The 22,212-nt window shown below is 47.6% G+C and overlaps 1 protein-coding gene and 1 long non-coding RNA gene across 2 annotated transcripts in view; one reads left to right on the top strand and one right to left on the bottom strand.

The window, feature by feature from the left end:
* Window positions 1-8,235: 8,235 nt before the first annotated feature.
* On the top strand, window positions 8,236-10,647 carry LOC135820981 (uncharacterized). Its single transcript, XR_010554237.1, has 2 exons — window positions 8,236-8,816; window positions 10,061-10,647. It is a non-coding gene; the product is annotated as an uncharacterized LOC135820981 (long non-coding RNA).
* Window positions 10,648-14,779: 4,132 nt separating this feature from the next.
* Window positions 14,780-22,212, bottom strand: part of LOC135821618 (fibrillin-1-like) — a 15,397-nt gene continuing 7,964 nt past the window's right edge. Inside the window, exons 5-7 of the mRNA XM_065334615.1 lie at window positions 17,470-17,493; window positions 15,877-16,005; window positions 14,780-14,925 (exon numbers count right to left, since the gene is read on the bottom strand). Coding sequence (XP_065190687.1) covers window positions 14,780-14,925; window positions 15,877-16,005; window positions 17,470-17,493 — 299 coding nt within the window. The remainder of the gene's footprint in view (window positions 14,926-15,876; window positions 16,006-17,469; window positions 17,494-22,212) is intronic.

The raw sequence follows: 22,212 nt of genomic DNA, 5'->3' as shown, positions 1-22,212 counted from the left end.
TTGGGGCCGTGGAATCCGCTTTGAGAATGCTTTTTACAGGCTGGCAGGTAAAGTGTAAGCAAACCAAATAGGTCACAGCAGGTGTCAGTAGTATTGTTGACTGGGTCTGTGGTGGAGGTCGTGCATGCAAAGACAAGTCCCAATACAAAGTCAAACATACCTGCAAGAATCTGCATAGTACCGATCACGTTGATGAGCGGTTGGCTGTCTACTTTGCACAGTGCACAGTACAGAAGAAGGCTGCGTACTTTCGAATGTGGGCTCTTGGCTGACCCCGTTGATGACAATTCCAGATATCTTTCAGCTAGCCTAGATGCAATACTGGAGCTGACTATATGGAGTCTGAGGAGAGTATTAGAAGCGATAATGACTTCAGAAGCAGTCATCCAGGACACATCAATGATCTTCGATAGTCCCCGGCTAAAGCGCTCTGTGGTGCAACGACATTGAGATACCCGGATTAAAATCCATAGGAGTTCGACTTGCTTAGACGTATCCCAAGCATGATCAGGCAAGTTAGCAACACGATCCAGTACCGAGATTACCAGTTCGGTGATGTTGCCATTCTCCTCAATGGAATGTTCGCATAGACGCAAAATATCTTGCAAAACTGAAACAGAGTATATCTCATTCACGTGACGCTGAATCAGACAGCGCCGGGACATCAGGTGATCCGAGCAAAATCTGCCTGCCGGTAGCTCTTTCTTCAGAGCAATGATAGCACCCACAGCATCAAGGACATGACTTGTTTTGATGGTATGGGTGTTTCTCGCTGTATCTACTGCCGTCTTGTTCAAGGAGTACGTACGCACTGCTGGCCTGGTTGGCTGTTTCGTAGTGACCGCTTTCGTACAGGACGGGTCAGCTTGAACCAAACTGTCGGCTCTTGGAGTGAGTTCGCGCAGAGAAGAAATGGGCCATATGACTTTATCCCGGACTACATTTAGAAGGCGCTGAAGCGACATTCTGCTGAGTCAGAAAGTCACTCATCACATGGGTCTGCTGGATAGCTTTATGCAACAAACTGCAAACACAGAGTACAGACACACAGACAGACAGACACACACACACACACACGCACGCCCGCACGCACACGCACACACACACAAGCGCACGCGTACACACAAATACACGTGTCACAAAGAAAGAGTGCTCAATATGGTGGATTAACAACGAGACAGAAAGAATGGACGCTGCTACTGCACAACGTCATGTTAACTAAAACAGAGACATGTATTTAAAACTCACAGCATGTAATGTTGCTGAACACACTGCATACAATCAGTATATACGTTCTGAGTTGCAGGCAATCCCTAGTTACAGGAAGCACCCGGTCCCAAACTGCCCGGATTAGGGGAGTATGGGCAGTGCCCGGTCCCAACCTGCCCGGATTAGGGGAGTATGGGCAGCGCCCGGTCCCAACCTGCCCGGATTAGGGGAGTATGGGCAGTGCCCGGTCCCAACCTGCCCGGATTAGGGGAGTATGGGCAGCGCCCGGTCCCAACCTGCCCGGATTAGGGGAGTTTCACTGTAGGACCGAGGCACATCGCCAGTACTTGTACATGTGAACCATATATGACTGATTATGGCACATACATGTACAGTCAACTTCGCTAATAACGACTGCGGATATAACGACAGAATTTCCATGCCCAGAGCAAAGTCCCACCTAACTGTAATACATAATTATAATGAGACTTCGGATAAAAGGACACTTCGCGAATAAGGACACTTTTCTGATGCCCCGCCGAGTGTCGTTATACGCAAAGTTGACTGTAGTACACATCCTTGCTGCACGCCTTGACATGGTGTGTTCCGAATGGAGACGCTCAGTGTATCTCCGAAGCAATATCATTCGCACGCATGCATGTGTGTGTGTGTGTGTGTGTGTACGTACGTACACGCATGTTCATGCCTGTGTGTGTAAAATTATGTGTGTGTACGCGCGTGCGCATGTGTGTGTGTCGTGGCAAACACGAGACACATTTATAATATCATATAGGTGGAATGCTGATAACCCCAAATTGCAAGGGGGAAACGTCTAAACATCAGGGCATTCTAAGTATTCAAGCATGTGCCCACAACACATGTACAGTGGACTCCTGATATAACGAACATCATTGTCCAGGAAAATTAGTTCTGTATAGCCGAAGTTCGTTAACAGAAATGCACTCACACTATACAAGCGGTAAGTCAAGACTGACAAGTGGCCCAAGACAGCATGAGTGCACTTGGTTTACATGCGGCCCTACAAGATTTGGTTCGTTACAAACGAAAACTGTTTGTTAATAAAAGGGCTCAACATTTTGTATGGGTTCAAACAGAGACATGGACAGGGATTCGCTATATTATCACAAAATTCGCCATATGTGAGTTCGGTGTAAGTGGAGTCGACTGTAGGTACGGCAAAGTGCTTGCACAGATACGCTGAACTGCGATACGTACTATAGACACAGCTATCGTGCACTCTGACCCGGCCAGAACGGCCTGCGCACGTGAGTCACGCACACTGAACTAACCAGTGCGGTGTACAGTGGACTTTGAACTACGCCTTGCCAGCTAGCTATCGATACCGCTTTAAAATTCCAAACACTACATATAAATCACAGGGTTATGATTCCACGAATGTTTAAAAAAATGCCTTGCCAGCTTCAAGTTATCAGCAAGAATCACACACACTTTTTTATGTCTGTGGATACCACGGCACATGCTGCACATGCCTAGTTAGAGGCTAGAGATGTGAGAGTCCCGTTGTCTGAAACCGGTCGTGGAAGAAAGCTCTTATGAAGCGGCATGTTCGAATTCAGCCACATTCAATGATAGAGTTGTCAGGATGAACTCGAAGTACAACGCCAAATAATTATATACAGGTACATATACACGACTGCCGGGAACAATAACAAAAAAAACCCCAAGAAGACTCAAACAACTCCCTAGTATAATGAGGGTCAGAACCAGGGCTAACACCCATACGGTTCAAATGGTCGCAAGACCGGGGCTCTGCCAACCGTGGATGGTTGTAGTATGGTACAGTCAACTTCGCTTATAACGACACTCGGCGGGGCATCAGAAAAGTGTCGTTATTCGCGAAGTGTCCTTATACCCGAAGTCTCATTATATGTATTACAGTTGGATGGGACTTTGCTCTGGGCATGGAAATTCTGTCGTTATATCCGCAGTCGTTATTAGCGAAGTCGACTGTATACATGTACACTGTTTCCGAGCACAGTGTGCCCTCCGCCTTGTAACATGCTGCGAACCAACAACAGGTACATATATGTACACACGCCGGAGGCGAAGGGTCTGCTTAGCTGCATATCGCTCTGCACATTTGTGTAATGAGCATTCTATCCAAGCTGCCTTGACCGGCCTTGTTTATATACATGTACATAACGCTGTACATGTACAAATGTGGCCGCTGTACTGGATCTCACACAACTCCATCGACCCCAAAGAAAGACCACCCAAGTGTTGGTTGGCCATGTGTCTCATGTGATTGGTGGACATGTTCAGGAAATTGATGTTTGTTAAAATTGTTGTGCAGTGTACAGGACATAGCAGAGTGCAGGACGGCGTTAGTATCAGAGCACATGAATAAAAACAAAGTCACGCACCACAGACATATGTGCGAGTAAATATTTCAGCATTGAACCGTGACTACAGTTCATATTCAGTTGTCCCTCTCTAAGCCAGCATTCGATAATCAGGAACCCTTGCAAACCGGCGAACTTTCTGCCAAAACGGGGCGTTTTCAGTTCGTTTTCTACGCTTCACCAGCCGGTGCTGTATCGGTCCGTAGTTCTCCAAGCTGCTCAGCCTCAGGTGCACACGATTCATCGCCCAGCTGCGCATACCTGCGGCCCCATGACGGCTTTCTCTACTCCTCTTCATCTTGTATTGAGCGTCTAGCCGTATGGTTAGATGAGAAAGTAGAAACGACTGTACAGTGAGACCTGTCTAAGACGACCGCTCAAGGGACCTTCAAAACGTGGTCTCAGATACCAGGTGGTCTCCTTATCCAGGGTCATTTGACTGGAAATAGCATCCCTTGGTGCTGGTTGCAGTGGTCTTCTAGGACAGGTGGTCGCCTTATCCGAGTGGTCGCCTTTACAGGTTTGACTGTATTAATGTACTGCAAACCGCCCAATGTTTACGTCACTACATGTTTGCGATCTCTCAGAACCAGCGAGTGTACGATGGCGAATGTTTGCGGAGCACTGGGGCCACACGTATACACCCACTGTTGCAGTTTGATTTCACGGTGGTTAATATTTGCATTATGCTCTTCTCGCAAGATTAGCAAACATTAGTACGTCGCAAACATTAGGCTGTTTACGGTATCTGGTGAAGTAAAATAAAAACGAACAAACTCTGGAGTAACAAGGCCTTTGCCCCTGCAGTTTTCTTCTTTTTCTTATTCTGCTCTACAGCCTTGCTTACTGAAATCCAGTCGCGTCACTCAAGTTTGTGCCTTGCACCATTTTCTCAGCCCAGTGTCCGCAGGGCTAGGGCTGTGCAACGCCCGGCGTGTCACGTGACTTGAGTGACACGACTGGATTTCACTGAGCAGCACTGTGCTGAGTACATGATCGGTGTGGGGATTTTTTCTCGTACGATGTGCAGCGTAACCGTGAAAATGATAACTAGCACACACGGAAAATTCGCTGTGCCTTCTGCGCGGAACACATGAATTGCTCGCACTCGCATTAGAATATGACCAGTACAGACATGTACATGAGAACATGACTACATCATACATGCCACAGTGCATTGTGCCACTATACTAGTGCACTGTGCCATTAGACCACAGTGGAACTCACTTAGTACGAACTCTGATACTGTACAATGTAGTGTTATGATGAGAAGTACCTCGGCTACTAAGTACACTTTCTGGATACGTCTTATCAGGGTTAGTTCTGCTGTACATGTACAGGTCGTCCCCCGTTAATACGAGTCCGGTTAGTACATAAACCCCGTTAGTACATAAGAAATCTCAAGTCCCGGACGAAACGTGGTCACTTCCATACAAATTTTGTCGGTTAGTACATAATTCGTTAGTACATAAACCCCGTTAGTACATAACATTTCTCCGTACCCGCATGCCACCTACCTCAATAGTACATAATTTGTTGGTCTTTTGGCCTTCCAGTGGAGGCACGTCGTGTTCTAGTTTCTACTTGTGGACGCAATTATCTCAGAAATCAGAGCGCACATCACAAACCGACAAAGCTCTGTTTTTTCGAGTGACTGTACAGGCGCGGCTGGGCATGTATCATGTAAACTGTAGAATCTTCGCAGACTGTGACCGTTATAACATAATTTTTATGTTATATCGAGGGAATCAAGAATATCTCGGTCCCTAGTCATGGCAGCAAGAAACACTCAGAAAAGTTGAAAAAGTGCAAAATTCTGGTATACAAGCAAGTTATGTACACTTTCGTTTAGTACATAAACCCCGTTAATACATAACATTTGTCAAGTCCCAGAGATTATGTATTAACGAGGGACGACCTGTACTTGCTTTGCACTTACCGTACTGTTACTGTACGCGCCTGAGAGCTGACCTGGGCTGACTCTGGGGACGAAATGGGCGATTCGTTGACAAACCACGTCCGCCTTGACAAATGATGCTACGCACAACTGACTCAGGATTCCATTGTGGATGTAACAATGCTCATGCTGAATACTAGGGTAGATCTCAGACTGAGAGGCTGATTGAGATCAGCTGAGTGTGGACTCCTGGTTACTACCTGCTTTCTTGGTCCCATCCGCCGATATCCCCACTTGGCCTGGATGAAGCTTCACCACCTTTTTTCAAACACTTTTTTAAACTAAAATAATATTATTATTTACGCACTTTCGAAATTTCCCGGCATAAACCTTACAGATGCAAAAACCTTTTTTAAAACGTCTGACGTCATCATCCCGGTCACGGTTTTACCCAGGGAGTCGTAAAATACCGGTATTTTACGACTCCCTGGTTTTACCCCTGGTGTACGCAGGAGCACGTGACCGCTTGTTCAGCCATGTTCGATTGGGAATAAAGGAGGAACGCTGCATTGCAGCCTTTTCGGACCAAAACCAGTCGACTCAGCGTCCAAAAGACTACAACATGTGGGCCAATCGCGGTCATCCGTGCTTTTATAAGAACGAAATGGCGCTTTTAGTGAGATTTTGCATACAAATCCCCATCTAGTAGGGCGCAGTCACCCAGTTTCAGTGGAAGTGCGCGAGTTCGATTGGGATTCAAGTAGGAAGGGAGCGTCTCAGCTTTCTCGGACCAAGACCATTCGACTCAGCACCCCGAAGACTACAACTGGTGAAATTTTAATTTTTGCCTTAACTTCCCCTTTAACTGCTAAGCTAACGGTCGGTTTAACGGTTATAACCTATAAGCCACGGCAATCCTGCGGACTCTTTTTTAACCGTATATTTGACTGTACTCATTCAAAAAAGTACCCTATTCAGTACAACGCACACAATGGACATTCTCTTGCATGCTCATTCATACATACTCTCACACCAAGAGACCAGATATGACCGAGTTGACAGCCCAGAAATTGCGTACGCGTGCGACAGCCTGCGAAAGTGCATACTTTGCAACGACCTGATACTTGAAAAATTGACTGAAAAGTTACTGCATAACCGTTATCTTTATCGGTTAACCGTTAATTCTTCGTAACCGGTCTGCAACCGGTTAATCGGACTAACCGTTTGAGCCCTAGTATAATTACAGTGTAGCTAGCCAGCTTTGTAAAAATGTAGCTGCCTTGTAGAACCTACCAAGAGTACACCCCCCCCCCCCTCCCCGGGAGTTATGTACTCTTGATCCACTATTACATTCTGTCTCGCTGCATAGAGTAGACCAGAGACTGTATAATTTATAAAGTAGTAGTTTCTGAAACACGAATGCAACCGGTGATGGACACAGTCATAATTACCGGTATGTCAACACGAGTACAGTGTACATGATTGTACTAGTATGATTGTGTGCACACTCATCATAATAATAATGTGTTGTTCATACTGGATTGTTACTCAATGAAGATTGAAATCTGATCTACTTGATTCAAGTGAATCAAGACTATGCGCCGCCTATACCTCTGAACATGTTAGTAACACTTGAACACCGGACTGTGAAATGGTGCAGGGCGCACGGCAGCCGAAGAAAGAACAGACTAGAATGTTGCCAGGTGCAGAATATCTGTATGCACACGGCGGTTCAACTGTGTAACTATCTAGCTCAGACAGTTCTACATGAAAAAAATAAAAATGGTTAAGGTTACGACTGCGAACCCCCAGTTCTTCAGCAGCAGTCAGTACTTTTAAAGTCACCGAGTCGGTCATGTGATCCTGGTCGGAACACTGGAACCGAAATGGCCAAAGCCTTGACCATGCACCACCACAGTTGAGCATGAACCGGAACCAGCTGTGGGAATGATTACCCATGCACTTGAGTCAAGTGCTGAAATGAAGGTTAGAGATCACTTACTGAACTACATGTACATACATGGACACACACGCGCCCGCACACATGCACATGCGCGCACACACACACGCACACACACATCAATGAATCTTGATCATACTATGGCCGGCTTGAACGACACTGAATGCCCAGATGATATCGGCCCAAAGAAAGTGCGGGCAAAGAGAAGATAACAGAAGACAGCCAGCGAGTTGAGCAGCATTAACCAAGGTGGCAGGGTGAAACACTCAATTCAGGACTTTGCTTTGGGGTCTAATAAAGTTTAGCAGCACAGCATGACACTGCGGGTGTGGATGTTGGCTGCATCAAAACAATGTTGGGACAATCCTCGCAGCACCTTGCCAAAACAATGCCGCGCTACAGGCTTCTCGCCACAGAAAACACCTTTCCGAGTGAGAGGTCCGAAGAAAGGAACACGGCAACTGCACTGCTGTGTCATTTCAGGTGCTTGTTGAACATTGGGATGTGGCAGGGAAAGTTGCAGTCCAAACCCTGGACACTATTAAACTTTGTCTGCGTTTGTTTGCCAACTTCCAGGTATATCTATGTCAGAAGAAAGGAGAAAAAAAGAAACATAAGACCAGTCGATTCAGGGTCCAGAGTACCAGTACAGGTCCTGGAAATTTCACGTTCGTTCGTGATTCTACAAGACCGAAGTGATGCTATACCAGAGAAAAATTCCACACAATTTCCTTTTACCGAATGTCCGCACCTTTAAAGGGGCACTCCGGCTTCATTTTCGACGCCGAGTTTTCGATGCCAAGACAAAGGTAGGTGAAAGAGAAGACCCCTCGAACAAGAACGAGTCTCCAGAAGCGATCGAGTCGAGCAGGAAGACGACTTTTCAATTTCGGCCGAGCGAGCGCTGATGACGTAATGAGGGATTAGCTTGCCAGTGGAAATGCATCTGCGCACATACATTTCACACACTTTTTGGCCAATTTTCAATCGAAGAAGAGGTTGTTTGCTATGTTCTCCCAACGCCGTGAGCGATCCCGTCTTCTATACCCTTCCAGGTACCCTGAAGGTCCTCCAGAGGAGAATTTATCTCCATCAAAGCGTTGTTGATCCGCTAAATTCGTCTCGAGACATATTCACCCAGTGCAGTGCTGATAAATGTAGAATGTTGAATCTGTGATAATTGTCGACGATGGAGAGAGAGGCTGATAGCCGCTGTCGCAGGGAGAGTGAAGCTGCTGGAAGTAACAACGGGGAGCCCGTTTGTATCACCTGAACAACCAGACTTCAAAGCAGCTTGACCAAATCGGAGGGTGCCTCGTTGCTTATCGTGAATATTACACCGACATGAATTACTACAAATATACTGGTGAGTTTTTATCTTGTTTTGTCCGTATGCTAGTACCCTGGCCTGGAGTTCTCGTTAGCAAATTCCTATTCCCTGGCGTTTTCTAAACATTCCGTGTAGGACTGAATACGTGATCAAGTATTCCGATTTGGGTAGATGTGGAATTTGGACATGTATTTTATTAAAAAAATTATTTTCCGAATAGAGCGTTTGTAGAGAAATGGTTGCCCAAATACAACAAAATTTATTCTGCAGTTCTACAATACTGAAATCCAGTCAAAGTAAAAATGATTCTTCATGACAGTTGGGGTCAATGAAATCTGATCCAGGCATAGCGAAGGGTGACGCCTGCCACCCCGGGAACGAATGCCCATTTGGTGGGGGATACCAAAGTACTCGAAAGTAGTGCGTGTTTCAATGTGGCATGGACGTTTTATATGATCTCTGGTCAATGCAACATACGATAGCCATCATGAATTGCAGGCCTCGAACGCAACTCCGACCAGAATTGGCAGTTCCCTAAGTTAGATGCTTTATAATTCCATGGCCCCAGCTGTAGTTATAGAGGTTTTTTTTGCACATTATTCTTATACAGTCAAATCTGCCGTTAGCGACCTCTGCTGTAGGCGACCATCTACCGTTAGCGACCGATTTTCCGTGCACCGACGGTTTCACATACAAACTGATCTGTCCAGAGCGACCATCTGCTGTGCGCGACCAGCGACCGCGATTTCATGCACGGTGGCTGCATTCGAATCTGCTGTAAGCGACCGCGACCCAGGTTCAGTAAGGTGCGAAACTGTACTTGCCAGTGTGCTGTCAACTGCAAAGTGTGAAAATGCGCTGTCTTGCAAGTGCGATCGACTGGCGCCTGGCCTGTACTGAGGCTGTGCTGTAGCTCTCAGTCTCAAGTCCAGGCAGTGTCGATCTACTGCCGTGTCGCATACGCGTACTATACGGGTATGGTCGTCGTTGAATATCCAATAAAATAATGTGATTTTTAATATTATTAAAATCACATTATTCTCGTCGATTGGAGTACATGGAAGCATATACCTGGTATGCCGGATTTACCATACATCTGCCGTAAGAGACCATCTGCCGTAAGCGACCGCTTTTTCTTGCACCAAGGGGCGGTCGCTTACGACAGATTTGACTGTAGTCGATAGGTTTATACTGATGGCCACAAACAACGGCAGTTTAAACTTCACTGATGTGTTCATGAGCTGAGAGATTTCTCTCCACTATTTCTGTTGTGCACACAGGCCTGTCCAATATGCATTGACCGTATTGGGTACCTGCTCTGAGAAGGGAATCGCTGGAGCCACAGTCCAACTATACAGGCTTTCAAGAAACAGAGAGGAGCCATCTTTGCAAGCTGATACCCGATGTGTACCGACAGAATTCTCACGAGATACCTTACGGACTACGCCTGGTGTATACTTCATAGTACTCCTTCGACTACTGTCTAGAATCAAGTCGACTGAAACAAGTTCAAACAACTCTGGCTTCAAACGAGCCGTCGATTAGACAAACAAAACATTCTCTCATATACTAGAGCACTCTGACAACTCACGACCTATTCCTAACGATAGCCACCGCTTATAAATATGTAGAGTACTGATTGGAATGTGCTCACAATCTCAACAATTCAGTGCTATAATTATTTGAACTATGTGTTCCTTCCATAAATGTTGTATCCACATATAATCCACAGTGCTGCAAAGTTTCAGAGTTCTCAGGGTATCAAACAAAATTATTTCAAATACAGTGAAATTGTTCGTGGACATTATGGCATAACTTGTAGTTCCCTGGTCCTTTTCTTTGCTATAAATTAATCCTTTGCTCTCTAGCCGCCGGCGAGTCCAACAGTGAAATTGTTAGTTCATATTTATGTGTGTGTGGGGGGGGGGGGGGGTTGAACATATTTCTATATACTGTAATGTCGCGTGCATTAGCCGGGGCTTATATGCCTATAAGCCGGTGATGGAGTCAGGCTTGTACACAAGACAGGCTTATACACGAGACAGGCTTATATGACAAGCACCACTCAATGACCAGGCTTGTATGCGCAAACTGCTGACTTTTGGACGTCAAAACCAACATTTTCCAACGGGATTTTTTTTCTTTTTTTTCGCAAGTGTACGGTACCATGCAAACATGAACATGTAAAAGGCGCGCTCACCAGTCTTGCGTAGTAGCCCGGCTTACGCACGCGACACGTGGCGCGTCTCGTGTACTGGCCCGGCTTATGCATGCGACAGGCTTGTACGCGAAAAGCTGTTGCAGATTTCATGCTTCTACACGAGACAGGCTTATGCACAAATCCGGCTTATGCACGCGACATTACGGTAAGGGACCTGCAACTGTAATACCACAGTACAGTAGATAGCAAATACTAGTGTAGAAAACAGAAATGCATGTTCCCATCATTGTACATGGACGGGCGCAGCAGGCCGAAGCTATCAGCCAGAACAGGATTTACAATCGCCTAGAGATACTTGAGCTATTCCAGTATTCTCCGTGAGCTGTCCCATTCCACAATGGTTCATGCCACCATTATTTCTGGTAGTATCCATGTGCATAATTCCACGACCATCTCGGATTCTTCAGCAATTTGTGCCACGGCAAAAGACAACGCTTGACTCGGTCACTGGGACTGTCAAACTTCGCATCACAAATGAACTTCAATTTCTCATCTGGTTCCAGTATATGTACTGCCATGACTTGACCATGCTTCATCCACAGCTGGGCGAAGATTGTGGCATTGAATTCCATAGCGCACCCTCTTGCTGCCATGCAGGAGTATGTTGAGAGAAGTGAACATATTTTTACTAAAAAAACAACAGCCCTGAAGAGGATAGCATTAGCAATAGCCTTGGGTGAATTTCCTGCAGGTACACGTTGTTGGTAGGTCTACTGGTCGGTCTCCATATCGTCAAGTTCAGAAATCACCTGTACTACACATCTTGTAGAAGGGATCCTGATCGAAAAATGTTCTGATCATAAAATTCACTAAACTGAGGGCGAGACAAATAGTCAGATGCCGTCTAGCTGCTTTGATCAAGTGATGCTAACAAGCTCCCCGTTGTTACTTCCAGCAGCTTCACTTTCCCTGCGATAGCGGCTATCAACCTTTCTGTCCATCGTCGACAATTATCACAGATTCAACATTCTACATTTATCAGCACTGCACTGGGTGAATATGTCTCGAGACGAATTTAGCGGATCAACAACGCTTTGATGGAGATAAATTCTCCTCTGGAGGACCTTCAGGGTACCTGGAAGGGTATAGAAGACGGGATCGCTCACGGCGTTGGGAGAACATAGCAAACAACCTCTTCTTCGATTGAAAATTGGCCAAAAAGTGTGTGAAATGTATGTGCGCAGATGCATTTCCACTGGCAAGCTAATCCCTCATTACGTCATCAGCGCTCGCTCGGCCGAAATTGAAAAGTCGTCTTCCTGCTCGACTCGATCGCTTCTGGAGACTCGTTCTTGTTCGAGGGGTCTTCTCTTTCACCAACCTTCGTCTTGGCATCGAAAACTCGGCGTCGAAAATGAAGCCGGAGTGCCCCTTTAAGGGGGGAATGACCCTTCAGATACTCAAAAATTGAAAGTTTCAATTCTGGCTGTTTTGGGTATCCAACTAGGCCAGCGGACCCTATAGGGTGTAGAAACAAAATTTTTGGTGAAACGGACTACTGGTTCCAAAGTTACGACCGTTTCAAATTCAACAATTCAAATGAAAATGAGTACGCACGGAACGAAAATTTGTACAATTTTGCACTCCATGCAGTCGGTGATTTTCACTGAAACCGCGTACTACTAGCGAGTTTTTCACTTGAAATCGTTGCTACTGGATACCATGGCGTACAAGGAGAAGCGCTGAACAGCTAGCTTTTTGCCTTGAGAACAAAATAATTATTTGAAATAATTTGAACAATGGGGAACCGAAGAACGAGCTCGAGTGGACGTTCTAGACGACAGAAAAGGAAATATTTTGGTCCAAAGCCAGCTGCTGCTGAAGTCGACGATGTCGTTGAGGTTCCTGAGGTCGCCAGTGATGTTGAAGTGACTGAGAAGAGCGCGTCCACGCGAAAGTTGAGCAGGAAGCCGGCCTATTTAGCTGATGAAAGCTTTGACAGCAGCGACGGCTCAGATGTGAACTCGAACCCAGACAGTTCTGAGGACGACGATACTGAGGCGTCTGAGGGATCTGGAGAAGAGATAGAAGAGGATTGCTTGCGGAGCAACAGAATTGTGTACCTAAAGTGTCTTCAGGAGCTTCTGGACGTGGCCACTGTGTGTAGCGAGTGCAAATCTGGAAAAATAAATATTGTTGACTGCTGCGCCGTTGGCCTCGCATCGGTGGTGCACGTGCAGTGCGACAATGTCACAGTTGGAGATTTAACCTATGCCTGAAAGAGAAGCGGTTCTTTGACGTCAACCGGCGATCAGTGTTGGCCATGCGGAGAATTGGCAAGGGACGTGCCGCTCTGAATAAGTTCTGCGGAACCATGGACATGCCCAGCCCTGTGAACACACATGCCTACACCCGTCACCAGGAAGCGCTCGTGATCGCTGTAGCCACTGTGGCTCATAAGAGCATGGTGAATGCTGCTGACGAGGTGAAGGTGCTGAATGGTTGCGACACTGTGGCGGTAACTTGCGATGGCACCAGGATGAGGCGCGGCTATACGTCTCTCTACGGTGTCTTTGCCTGTATATCGTGGAGAACAGGCCGTGTACTGGACATACACGTGAGCAGCAAGTACTGCCAGGAATGTGTCGTGCGGAACGACCGGAAGGAGTCCGGGAGAATTAGTGCAGTTGATTTCACTGCCTGGAAAGGTACCCACACCTGTGGAGTGAATACAGCGCGATCCGCACCAGCCATGGAGAGCGAGGCAGCTGTCATTATATGGAGTCGCTCTGTTGCTGATCGTGGTCTCCGGTATACAACGTACATCGGAGATGGCGACAGTAAGGCATTCAATTCTGTTGTTGAAGCTGACCCGTACAATGGTGTAGCCATTGAAAAGGAGGAGTGCATTGGACATGTACAGAAACGCATCGGCACGGGCTTGCGGGAGCTGAAGAAGACGATGAAGGGTAAATGAAAGCTTCAACGGCGTCATCTGGGGTATGTGCCAGAAGGAAAGCTTCTGTGGCGCTGATGTTGTCCGGTTCGCTGCCAGCCTTGCAGTTGCCCACTTCAATGATGGTGCACTGGCTGTGGAGAGTGTGCTTCTGGAAGCAGACTGTGTACCTGGCGTGCTGACCCACAAAGCATGCCAAGATGAGGATTTCACCCGCATCAGCAAAGCCGATCGCAAAGGTTCAGCAGAAGAGAAGGAGAAGAGAAAGAAGAGAAGAAGGCGAAAGAAGGGCTGGGAGGAGACCACTATTGAAGAGGAAGGAGATACTTATGGACCGGGCAAGTTTTAGTGCAGCTATCTGCCTGCATCGTGATAGTGCTGTATGAAAAGTGCTGAACATACCCTGAATATAGACCTAAATATACCCTGAATTTTTGCCATTTTTAGTGGTTTGTTGACACTCCGCGCAGTTTCCTGGCTCACTTGTACAGAATGGACATGCAAAAGTATACATTTTTGAAATCTGTGTGATGTCAGCTTGTGCGTTTGCCTATGGGCAGGAGATTTCTTCAATCCTGTGTGCATATTCTGCCCATTCCATCCGTGAGGTAACTGCGCATGTGCGGTAGTGCAGCATGTGAGAGCTGTACCACTGCCACTGATGTTTAGGACTGTGTGATATTAGGCAAACGCACTGCGTGTACCTATAATCTAAATATCTAAGGCTGAAAGAGATGATTCTGATGAACTACATTCTGATAAAATTGCGCACCGTTTAGCTTTTGTCCGTTGTGCGATAATTATCCTTTTGTTGTCAAATCTTCCAACTTTCTTTAGTTTATTTTCATTCAGAGTGCCATTGATCTGTTGTATGTTATTCCATCAAGACATGGTGAAAATTTCATCAAGAAATATTGAAGGAAACGGAAGTTGTGGTCGTTCTGACATGTACGGTCCAGTATGGCGTGCGCGAAGGGTCATTCCCCCCTTAAGACATGCATGCTTCAGTGATGTGCACTCATCCACGTCTGTATTAGCAGCCAGCAGACGTGTGAACATAAAGACAATGTGCCGTGAGACAAGGGTGCACTGAACTAGTATAGAGTGCAGTTACATGTCGCTTACCCGGCAGACAATCACGAGGCACGTCGGTTACCCAACAACGCACCAACAGCCTATGCACTGCATACAGGCGCATAGCCTGCAGGGGCGGGGGGGGGGGGCATGCGCCCACCCCCCCCCCCCCCCCCCCCCCGCCCCTTAAAAACTCCGACCTACTTATAGGTTGCCTATGTCCTCATCTCTCTTCGTTTTGTTTTCGCTGCCTGGGCTCTCTTTTATCTTTGCTTGCTTGCTTGCTGGTATTGCTGAGGGAACATTTTGTATTCGTGGGTCCCCCATGGTGCATGGGCCACGCGTACTCATCCGGGGGATATGTGTGAATAATAATAATATAGGTTCAGCATGCACATAATGACGATCAATGACTTGCACCAGCCGTCCTACACGGACGAATACAACGGGGACAAGACAGGAAAATAAGTATACAATTGGGACAAGATGAGAAAGTGTGTATACGGAGGAAACAGAAGATGGTGCAGCCGCATGTACACAGGAGTCAAAGACAGCGCAGCAGCGTGTACCAAGGAGTCAAAGACAGCACAGCAGGGTGCACCACGGTTCAGCAGCATGTACGACAAAGAGACACAAACGCAGCAGCATGTACGACAAAGAGACACAAGCATGAACAAGGTTTGTCCTGGAGAGCAGTATATAAGTGGTGCTTTTCGGGCACACTGTGTATTGAGCAGGGAGTGGTGCTTTCTTCCAGGTTTGCCAAGTGGACGGTGCGACGTGCTCCTCGTGTGCTCCGGATGGCAGTCGTGAGTCAATCACGCGTCAAGTTTGGCAGGAAGCGTGTGTTCCTCGTTGGAACAACCAACTTCATATTGTTTTCGTTTCTTTTAATTCTCACTCACCGGAACATTTAGATCCAGTCCAGGTGTACCCACTGCTGCATAAACATTGGTAAGAACCCAAAGTGTTTGCACATGTAGCATTCTGATCCGAAGCACACGTATGCGTTCCGGACGTACATTCATCAACATCTGAAATAGCAGCAGGGAGCAAAGGTGCCAGGGAGAAAACTTATCTTCAGGAGACAAACAAAAGAAAAAATGACATTAATTTTCAGTTGACAGATTCATCTCAGTTCTCAAGACTGCTTAATTGCTAAGATCTATTCTTGAAGCGCCCGAGAAGTCGGCGTCCAGACAAAAGGCAAAAAAAATACCGTAGTTCCCGGTGTGTTGGCCGCACCGGCCTCTAAGGCGCACCCCCCCCCCTTTTTTCGAGTCCAAAACCTGAATTTTTTACAATCGGTTTATTAGCCGCACTCCCGACTTTGAAATATTGGACAACCTTACCCGATGGGTATCGGTACAAACAAGACGTCACCGATTGATAGAAAAGTTTAGAAGCACGTGTGCAGTTCTACAGATATCGCCTATGTAGGAGACGGACGTTCTCCTATGCAAACCACTATGTATTACTATGCATTGCACTATTCATTGCTGGCACCATCAGGTCTCTTGTTACCTACATTAGACGATATATGTCTTCTTCCGTCCACACAATAACACTTATGTGGCCAGTGATACGTGACTGTCACTGTTACCTTTAGAGATCGCTAGCTAGCGCTAGGAGCTGTAGCTGGACTTCGAATCTCTTATGTGGATCCGTCTTTCAGTTTCCCAGTTCAGTTGTTGTTTTGTCTTCCCTTCCATTTCACTCTTGTTTTCTGTCTAACTAACTTACTTCTGTGCTACCTACGTTTGTCTTTTCGTGCAATCTTATTCCCTGAGACTACTGCTTGTGCTTTGAGTCGTGAGAGACTGAACCAGTTTGCCTTGTCACTCGGTCGCGTACTACAGCCTAGTTTGTCCTTCACTCAGAACTGAAAACATGTAGATGATTCGCAAAAGTACAATGATGGATTGCAGAACATGAACAGTAGTCACATTACACCATACATGCACTATACGCGTGGAGTGCTGTAGCACTGGTCGTTTCACATCCAACATTGGGAGTCTAAGTCGCAGGGACGATTTTGGAGTGTTCAATGCGTTTTAAAGTGCGACTAACAGCCCGGACAATACGGCAGTTAAAGGATTACCCAGAGGCTCTAAAATGTTTTTTTGTTTTCTTTTTCTTTAGTTGTGCCAGGTCAGTGATATCATGTTCAGTGATTGCCCGTATAAGAGGCTTGTTCAAAAATAAATTAAAAAAGCCCAGAGGCTCTAGGCCTGTCGAGGGGATCTCTTACTCGGAAATATCTTGTACTCGGGGAAAGAGGAGAAGAGTACACAAAAAGAAAAAGAAAAAAAGGAAACAAACCCAGCAATTGTGCATGTGAAGGTGTTGGTATACCATCAGTGTAGTGAGTGAATCGTCGAAATTGCTGGAAGAGGGAATGTTTCTTCTTCGCGCAGATGTGGAGAGGTTGGCAACCAATCTTTTAATGTAAATTCTGAGAAGTTCGGAAAAATCGACAGTGCACATCATGGTCTTACCAAAAACTGATGGAAATAGGTTACCTGTGCACAAAGACAATAAACAAATGGCCGTACATTTTCGTCCTGAACTGAAACATGATCAACAGACCATAGAGAAGAAAACTTGTATTTTCCCTCTCTCTCTCTCTCTCTCTCTCTCTCTCATTCTCTCTCTCTCTTTCTCTCTCTCTCTTTCTCTCTCTCTCTCTCTCTCTCTCTCTCTCTCTCTCTCCCCCCCCCTCCCTCCCTCACTCCCCCCCCCCTCCCTCCCTCCCTCTGCTTCCATCTGTGTGAGAGTGACTGTCAAGTGAATGCTGTACAGTGATGCGCAGTGCTAGTTTGGTCTGGGAATGAGAGTGATGTGCGATTCGTTCGTGGTCTTGGTTTTAGAGATCCTACTCTGGTTCTGCCCGTACTAGTAGTAGTAGAATCCTAAAGGACGTTTTGGCTCTTCGTTGAGCTCATTTTAATAGTTATTACACATAGACACTCAGTGTCTTTCCACTCGGAAACAATTCTCCTCATACTTCAGTAAGAATCATTATCATTAGTATCAGAGATACTCGAACTCGTGACTGTCCTCCAAGTAGTAATGATGAGGAAGCCTCTACATCACGACGGCTGGGGTAGATATTCCCACCAGCCGTACGCGACGCAGAATATGCTAGTGTCAGGATAAGGACATCGTGGAGGCGAATAGAGACATACCGTAGAAGTCTCCGGTAAACGAAAGCAATACGACGGGAAAAGAAGAAGACTGTATAACCATAAACGGGACAAGTCATGGCCGTAAGTATAGAACTAGAAAACGAATGGGAACACAGGCTGACTTGACATAAAACGTACATGTAACAATAAATCGTAATGTTGTCCGACGGTAACGCACAGTAGCAATGAATACTAGAAATGCATCGAAAGTGCAGCTGTCCAATCAGAGACAATGTACAAGGTGAAGACGCATGCAATATCTAACACTCCCTCCGTTGAGGTACATAAGGCTGAACGAATGCATGTATTGTAGCTCAACAACGAATACTTATGATATTGCAATCAGAGGTGTAGGATCTTCTTGAGACAACGCTTGACGCATCTCACCATTCTCTCAAAGAACCCGCCCCACCAGGGGGGCTTCTCAAGCAGATGGGGCTTCTCCAGCAGATGGGGCTCCGCGTTGAGGCAGACGTTGATCGATGGGCCCTTGCCTGAGCGGAATGACGCATCGTACACAACACGCACTCTTGTCGTGGTCCTATCTTCCCCACCAACGGCTTGATGTGGCGCATAGTGTATATCTCTCACATCACCAAATTCCGGGTTCTTGACTTCCTCGATATTGCGGATTCGGAAGTTGTCAGGTAGCGTTGCATGGACTTGATTCTCCGTTATTGGATGTATTCCAAGAGACTCCAGCTCCCAGGATTGTTGAAGCTGCTGATCAAGGACCTCCGCTGTCGTCGTTAAGCTGTGCACCTCAGTAGCGAGGCATGTACCTGTCGTACTAATTGTTGGGCCTGATGCAGGACCAGACAAGACCCAGCCAAGACGCGTACGGATAGCTGTCGGACCAGAGGCCGTCGTGATCGTCTTGCCCATCATAAATTGCCAGTACTGATCGGCTCCAATCAATAGATCGATTGTGGCTGTGCCGTCGCTGTCGTCTGCCAGTGTGAGGCCTTGTAGCGCACCGCAGCACTGGACTGCTTGTGCAGGGTGCTGGTTCTGGACTGGTGCACAAATTGAATCAATCACGATACACTCCAGCTGCAGGGGGTCTCCCTCCGTACTCTGTACGGTCAGATTCACCACGTCCCTTAAACGGCTGTCCCCAACAGAGCAATCACCGAAGGCATTGACATTCAAGCCTTCCTGCCTGTCTGTCTTTAGGTCCAGCCGCCTTTGCACATCACGTGTCACGAACGAGCGCTGGCTCCCTCCGTCGAACAACACCCTCACAGGGATCCCGTTGTCTCGGATCGGTATGCTTGGTGCGACGATAGCTTTAGCGGTCTGCAGCAAAACCATACTGTTGTTTTTGCTAGAGGATGCCAGAGCACTGACAGACGACAGTGTAACGCTGCTGGCGGATGGATTGGTCGGTCCCTTCTTGCTTGGAGCCGATGCTGCCCTAGACTGGTTGTTAGCGGCCGGCTTCTTTTCATAGCGCGACATGGGTGGTGTTGCAGGTGATGGCCTGTCAGATGTTGAGTCACACAGGGTAGTGTGGTGTCGACGTTGGCACTTGGCGCATTTCAACTTCGACTGACAGTGACGGATTATGTGGTTCGGTTTCAGACACAGAAAGCACCTTCCGTTGCTCTTAACTATGTCCTTCCGCTTCTCTGTGTTTGTAACGACAGAGCACCTGGCCGTCTCATGACTCTGTCCACAGAACACGCAACTGGCACTTGCCGGGGACGTAAAGGCTGCTAATGCTGCTGCTGTTGGCTGTTCTCTGTAGGTCTGTTTGTTGCGTGTACTGGTCCCCTCAGGCTGTGTGGTGATGCCAGTGAGCATCTCCTGTGCTGTTGTTCTGTAGTCCGCTTCTCTTAATGCCCAGGCCAGCAGAGTGCATACCGTCTCCGCTTCACCTCTTTCTGTCATCTGGCGGTAGTACTGCGTCAGGAGAGGCTGTGGCAGTTTCTTCAGGAGCTGCTGATAGAATGCACCAGCCTGAAGTTCCTGGCTGCGTCCGGCGTCTTCTAGGTGAATGACAGCTACTTGGAGAAAATCAGCGAACTTCTCCAGATCCTGGGCAGCTCGTTCCATTCGTATCACTGGTAGCCTCGCCAGCGCCTCTGTATGCACTGCTGTCTGTCTTCTATCGCCACCAAACTTCTGTTCTAGACGCCTGATTGCTGCGGTGTACGCTGCTGCTGAGTATCCATAAGATTCTATCGCTTTCAATGCTGAGCCCGTCAAACACTGACGTAGTTGCAATAATTTCAGCTCTGGCGATAAATCTTGCTGCTCTACGCAAACCGAGAATGCTGCTTTCCATGTTCTGTATGCTGTTTTATCGCCACTAAACGTAGGTATCTTCACTTTCTTCAGGTGTCGGTACACGTCTGTTGGTGCTGCTGTTGACGATGTTGAGCTGGCTGTCATTCCAGACCACCTGGTCTGCGCGGGTTGCTGCTGCTGGTATTGTTGCTGTTGCCGCTGCTGCTGCTGCTGCTGTTGCCGCTGCTGCTGCTGCTGCTGTTGCTGTAGTTGTTGCCGCTGCTGCTGCTGCTGTTGTTGCAGCCCAGACAACGGCTGTGGCCTGAGCCTCGGTAGCGGCGTGGAAAACCGCTGCGGCGGTAGCATGCATGATAACGGCTGCGGCATAGACGACGGCTGCAACGTAGACAAAGGCTGCGGCGACTTCGGCACATAGACCGACTGGGACGCGTACAACGGCGGCAACGAGTGCTGCAACACGGGCAGCAACTGCTGCGATACAGGCAGCGACTGCTGCAACACGGGCAGCGACTGCTGCGCTACAGGCAGCGACTGCTGCAACACGGGCAGCGACTGCTGCGACACAGGCAACGGCAAAGACTGATCTGCCGACAATGGCGGCAACGACTGCTGCGACACGGGCAGCGACTGCTGCGATACAGGCAACGGCAAAGACTGATCTGCATACAACGGCGGCAACAACTGCTGCGACACGGGCAGCGACTGCTGCGACACAGGCAACGGCAAAGACTGATCTGCATACAACGGCGGCAACGACTGCTGCGACACGGGCAGCGACTGCTGCGATACAGGCAGCGACTGCTGCGACACAGGCAGCGACAAGTACTGATACGCAGACAACGGTTGTGACATACATGAAGGCAAGGGCTGCGACAAAGACTGCGACACATACAAAGGCTGTGTGTGTGTGTACTGCATGCGTGTGCGCTGTGATTGCATCCTAGACACAGGTTGCGATGCAGTCTCTGGGGTCTGTTTGCCAGGTTGCCACAATGTGTCCATGGAGTTGTTAGTGTGGGCCAATGGTGCTGTCCCAGTGTTGAACTGCTGTGCATTCTCAATCATATACTCGGTGCTTTCTGGAACAATCACTGGCGTAGCAATGTCTGGCACGAAAGCGTTCGCCCACGTTGTATCACTATTTGCAGTTGCACCTTCTACGTCGTTTGGATACTCTTGCCGATCCTTCGTATCTGCCTTTTGATGATGACCATAGCCTTGTAAAGCCGTCTGATCACCAGCGGGTTCGCATAACGGCGCACTCTCGCCCGTTTCGGGAACCTGTGCGTCTGCCTGTGCACGACTCGTGCTGTCTGTTTGCTGCATATGGCGCTCAGGACAAGGCCTGCAGCTCCTGGTGCGTGATCCGTGTCCTTATCTAGACTCGCTAAGTATGCTTTCACCTTATCGGCATTCCGGGTGTACTGTACACCGCTTATAGAGCTCGCACGTGAACTGTTGTAGTTTGAACAAATTCCGTACATGTACTCACTAACCATAGCCACTGTGTTTGCATACATTTCTTGTGTTGCTACATACTCCTCGAACAACTCTGGATCCTCCCGCAATGTACTAAGCAAGCAATGTACTTTTAGGTCCAGCTCCACGAGTGACAGTTTGACAGCACTTACAGGTGATCCATTTTCGATATCGTTCAGAACCGCGATTCTTGCTTTGGCGAAGGCGACACTCTGGTCAGCCTTTCTCGACCTCGCATCCATTGAATCCGGCTCGAAAGACCAATTTTAGAGATCCTACTCTGGTTCTGCCCGTACTAGTAGTAGTAGAATCCTAAAGGAC

This window comes from Sycon ciliatum, chromosome 7 (genome assembly GCF_964019385.1).
Source record: "Sycon ciliatum chromosome 7, ocSycCili1.1, whole genome shotgun sequence".
Classification (NCBI taxonomy): domain Eukaryota; kingdom Metazoa; phylum Porifera; class Calcarea; order Leucosolenida; family Sycettidae; genus Sycon; species Sycon ciliatum.
The sequence above is the reverse complement of the archived record's forward strand: the minus strand, read 5'-3'. Positions and strand labels throughout refer to the sequence as shown.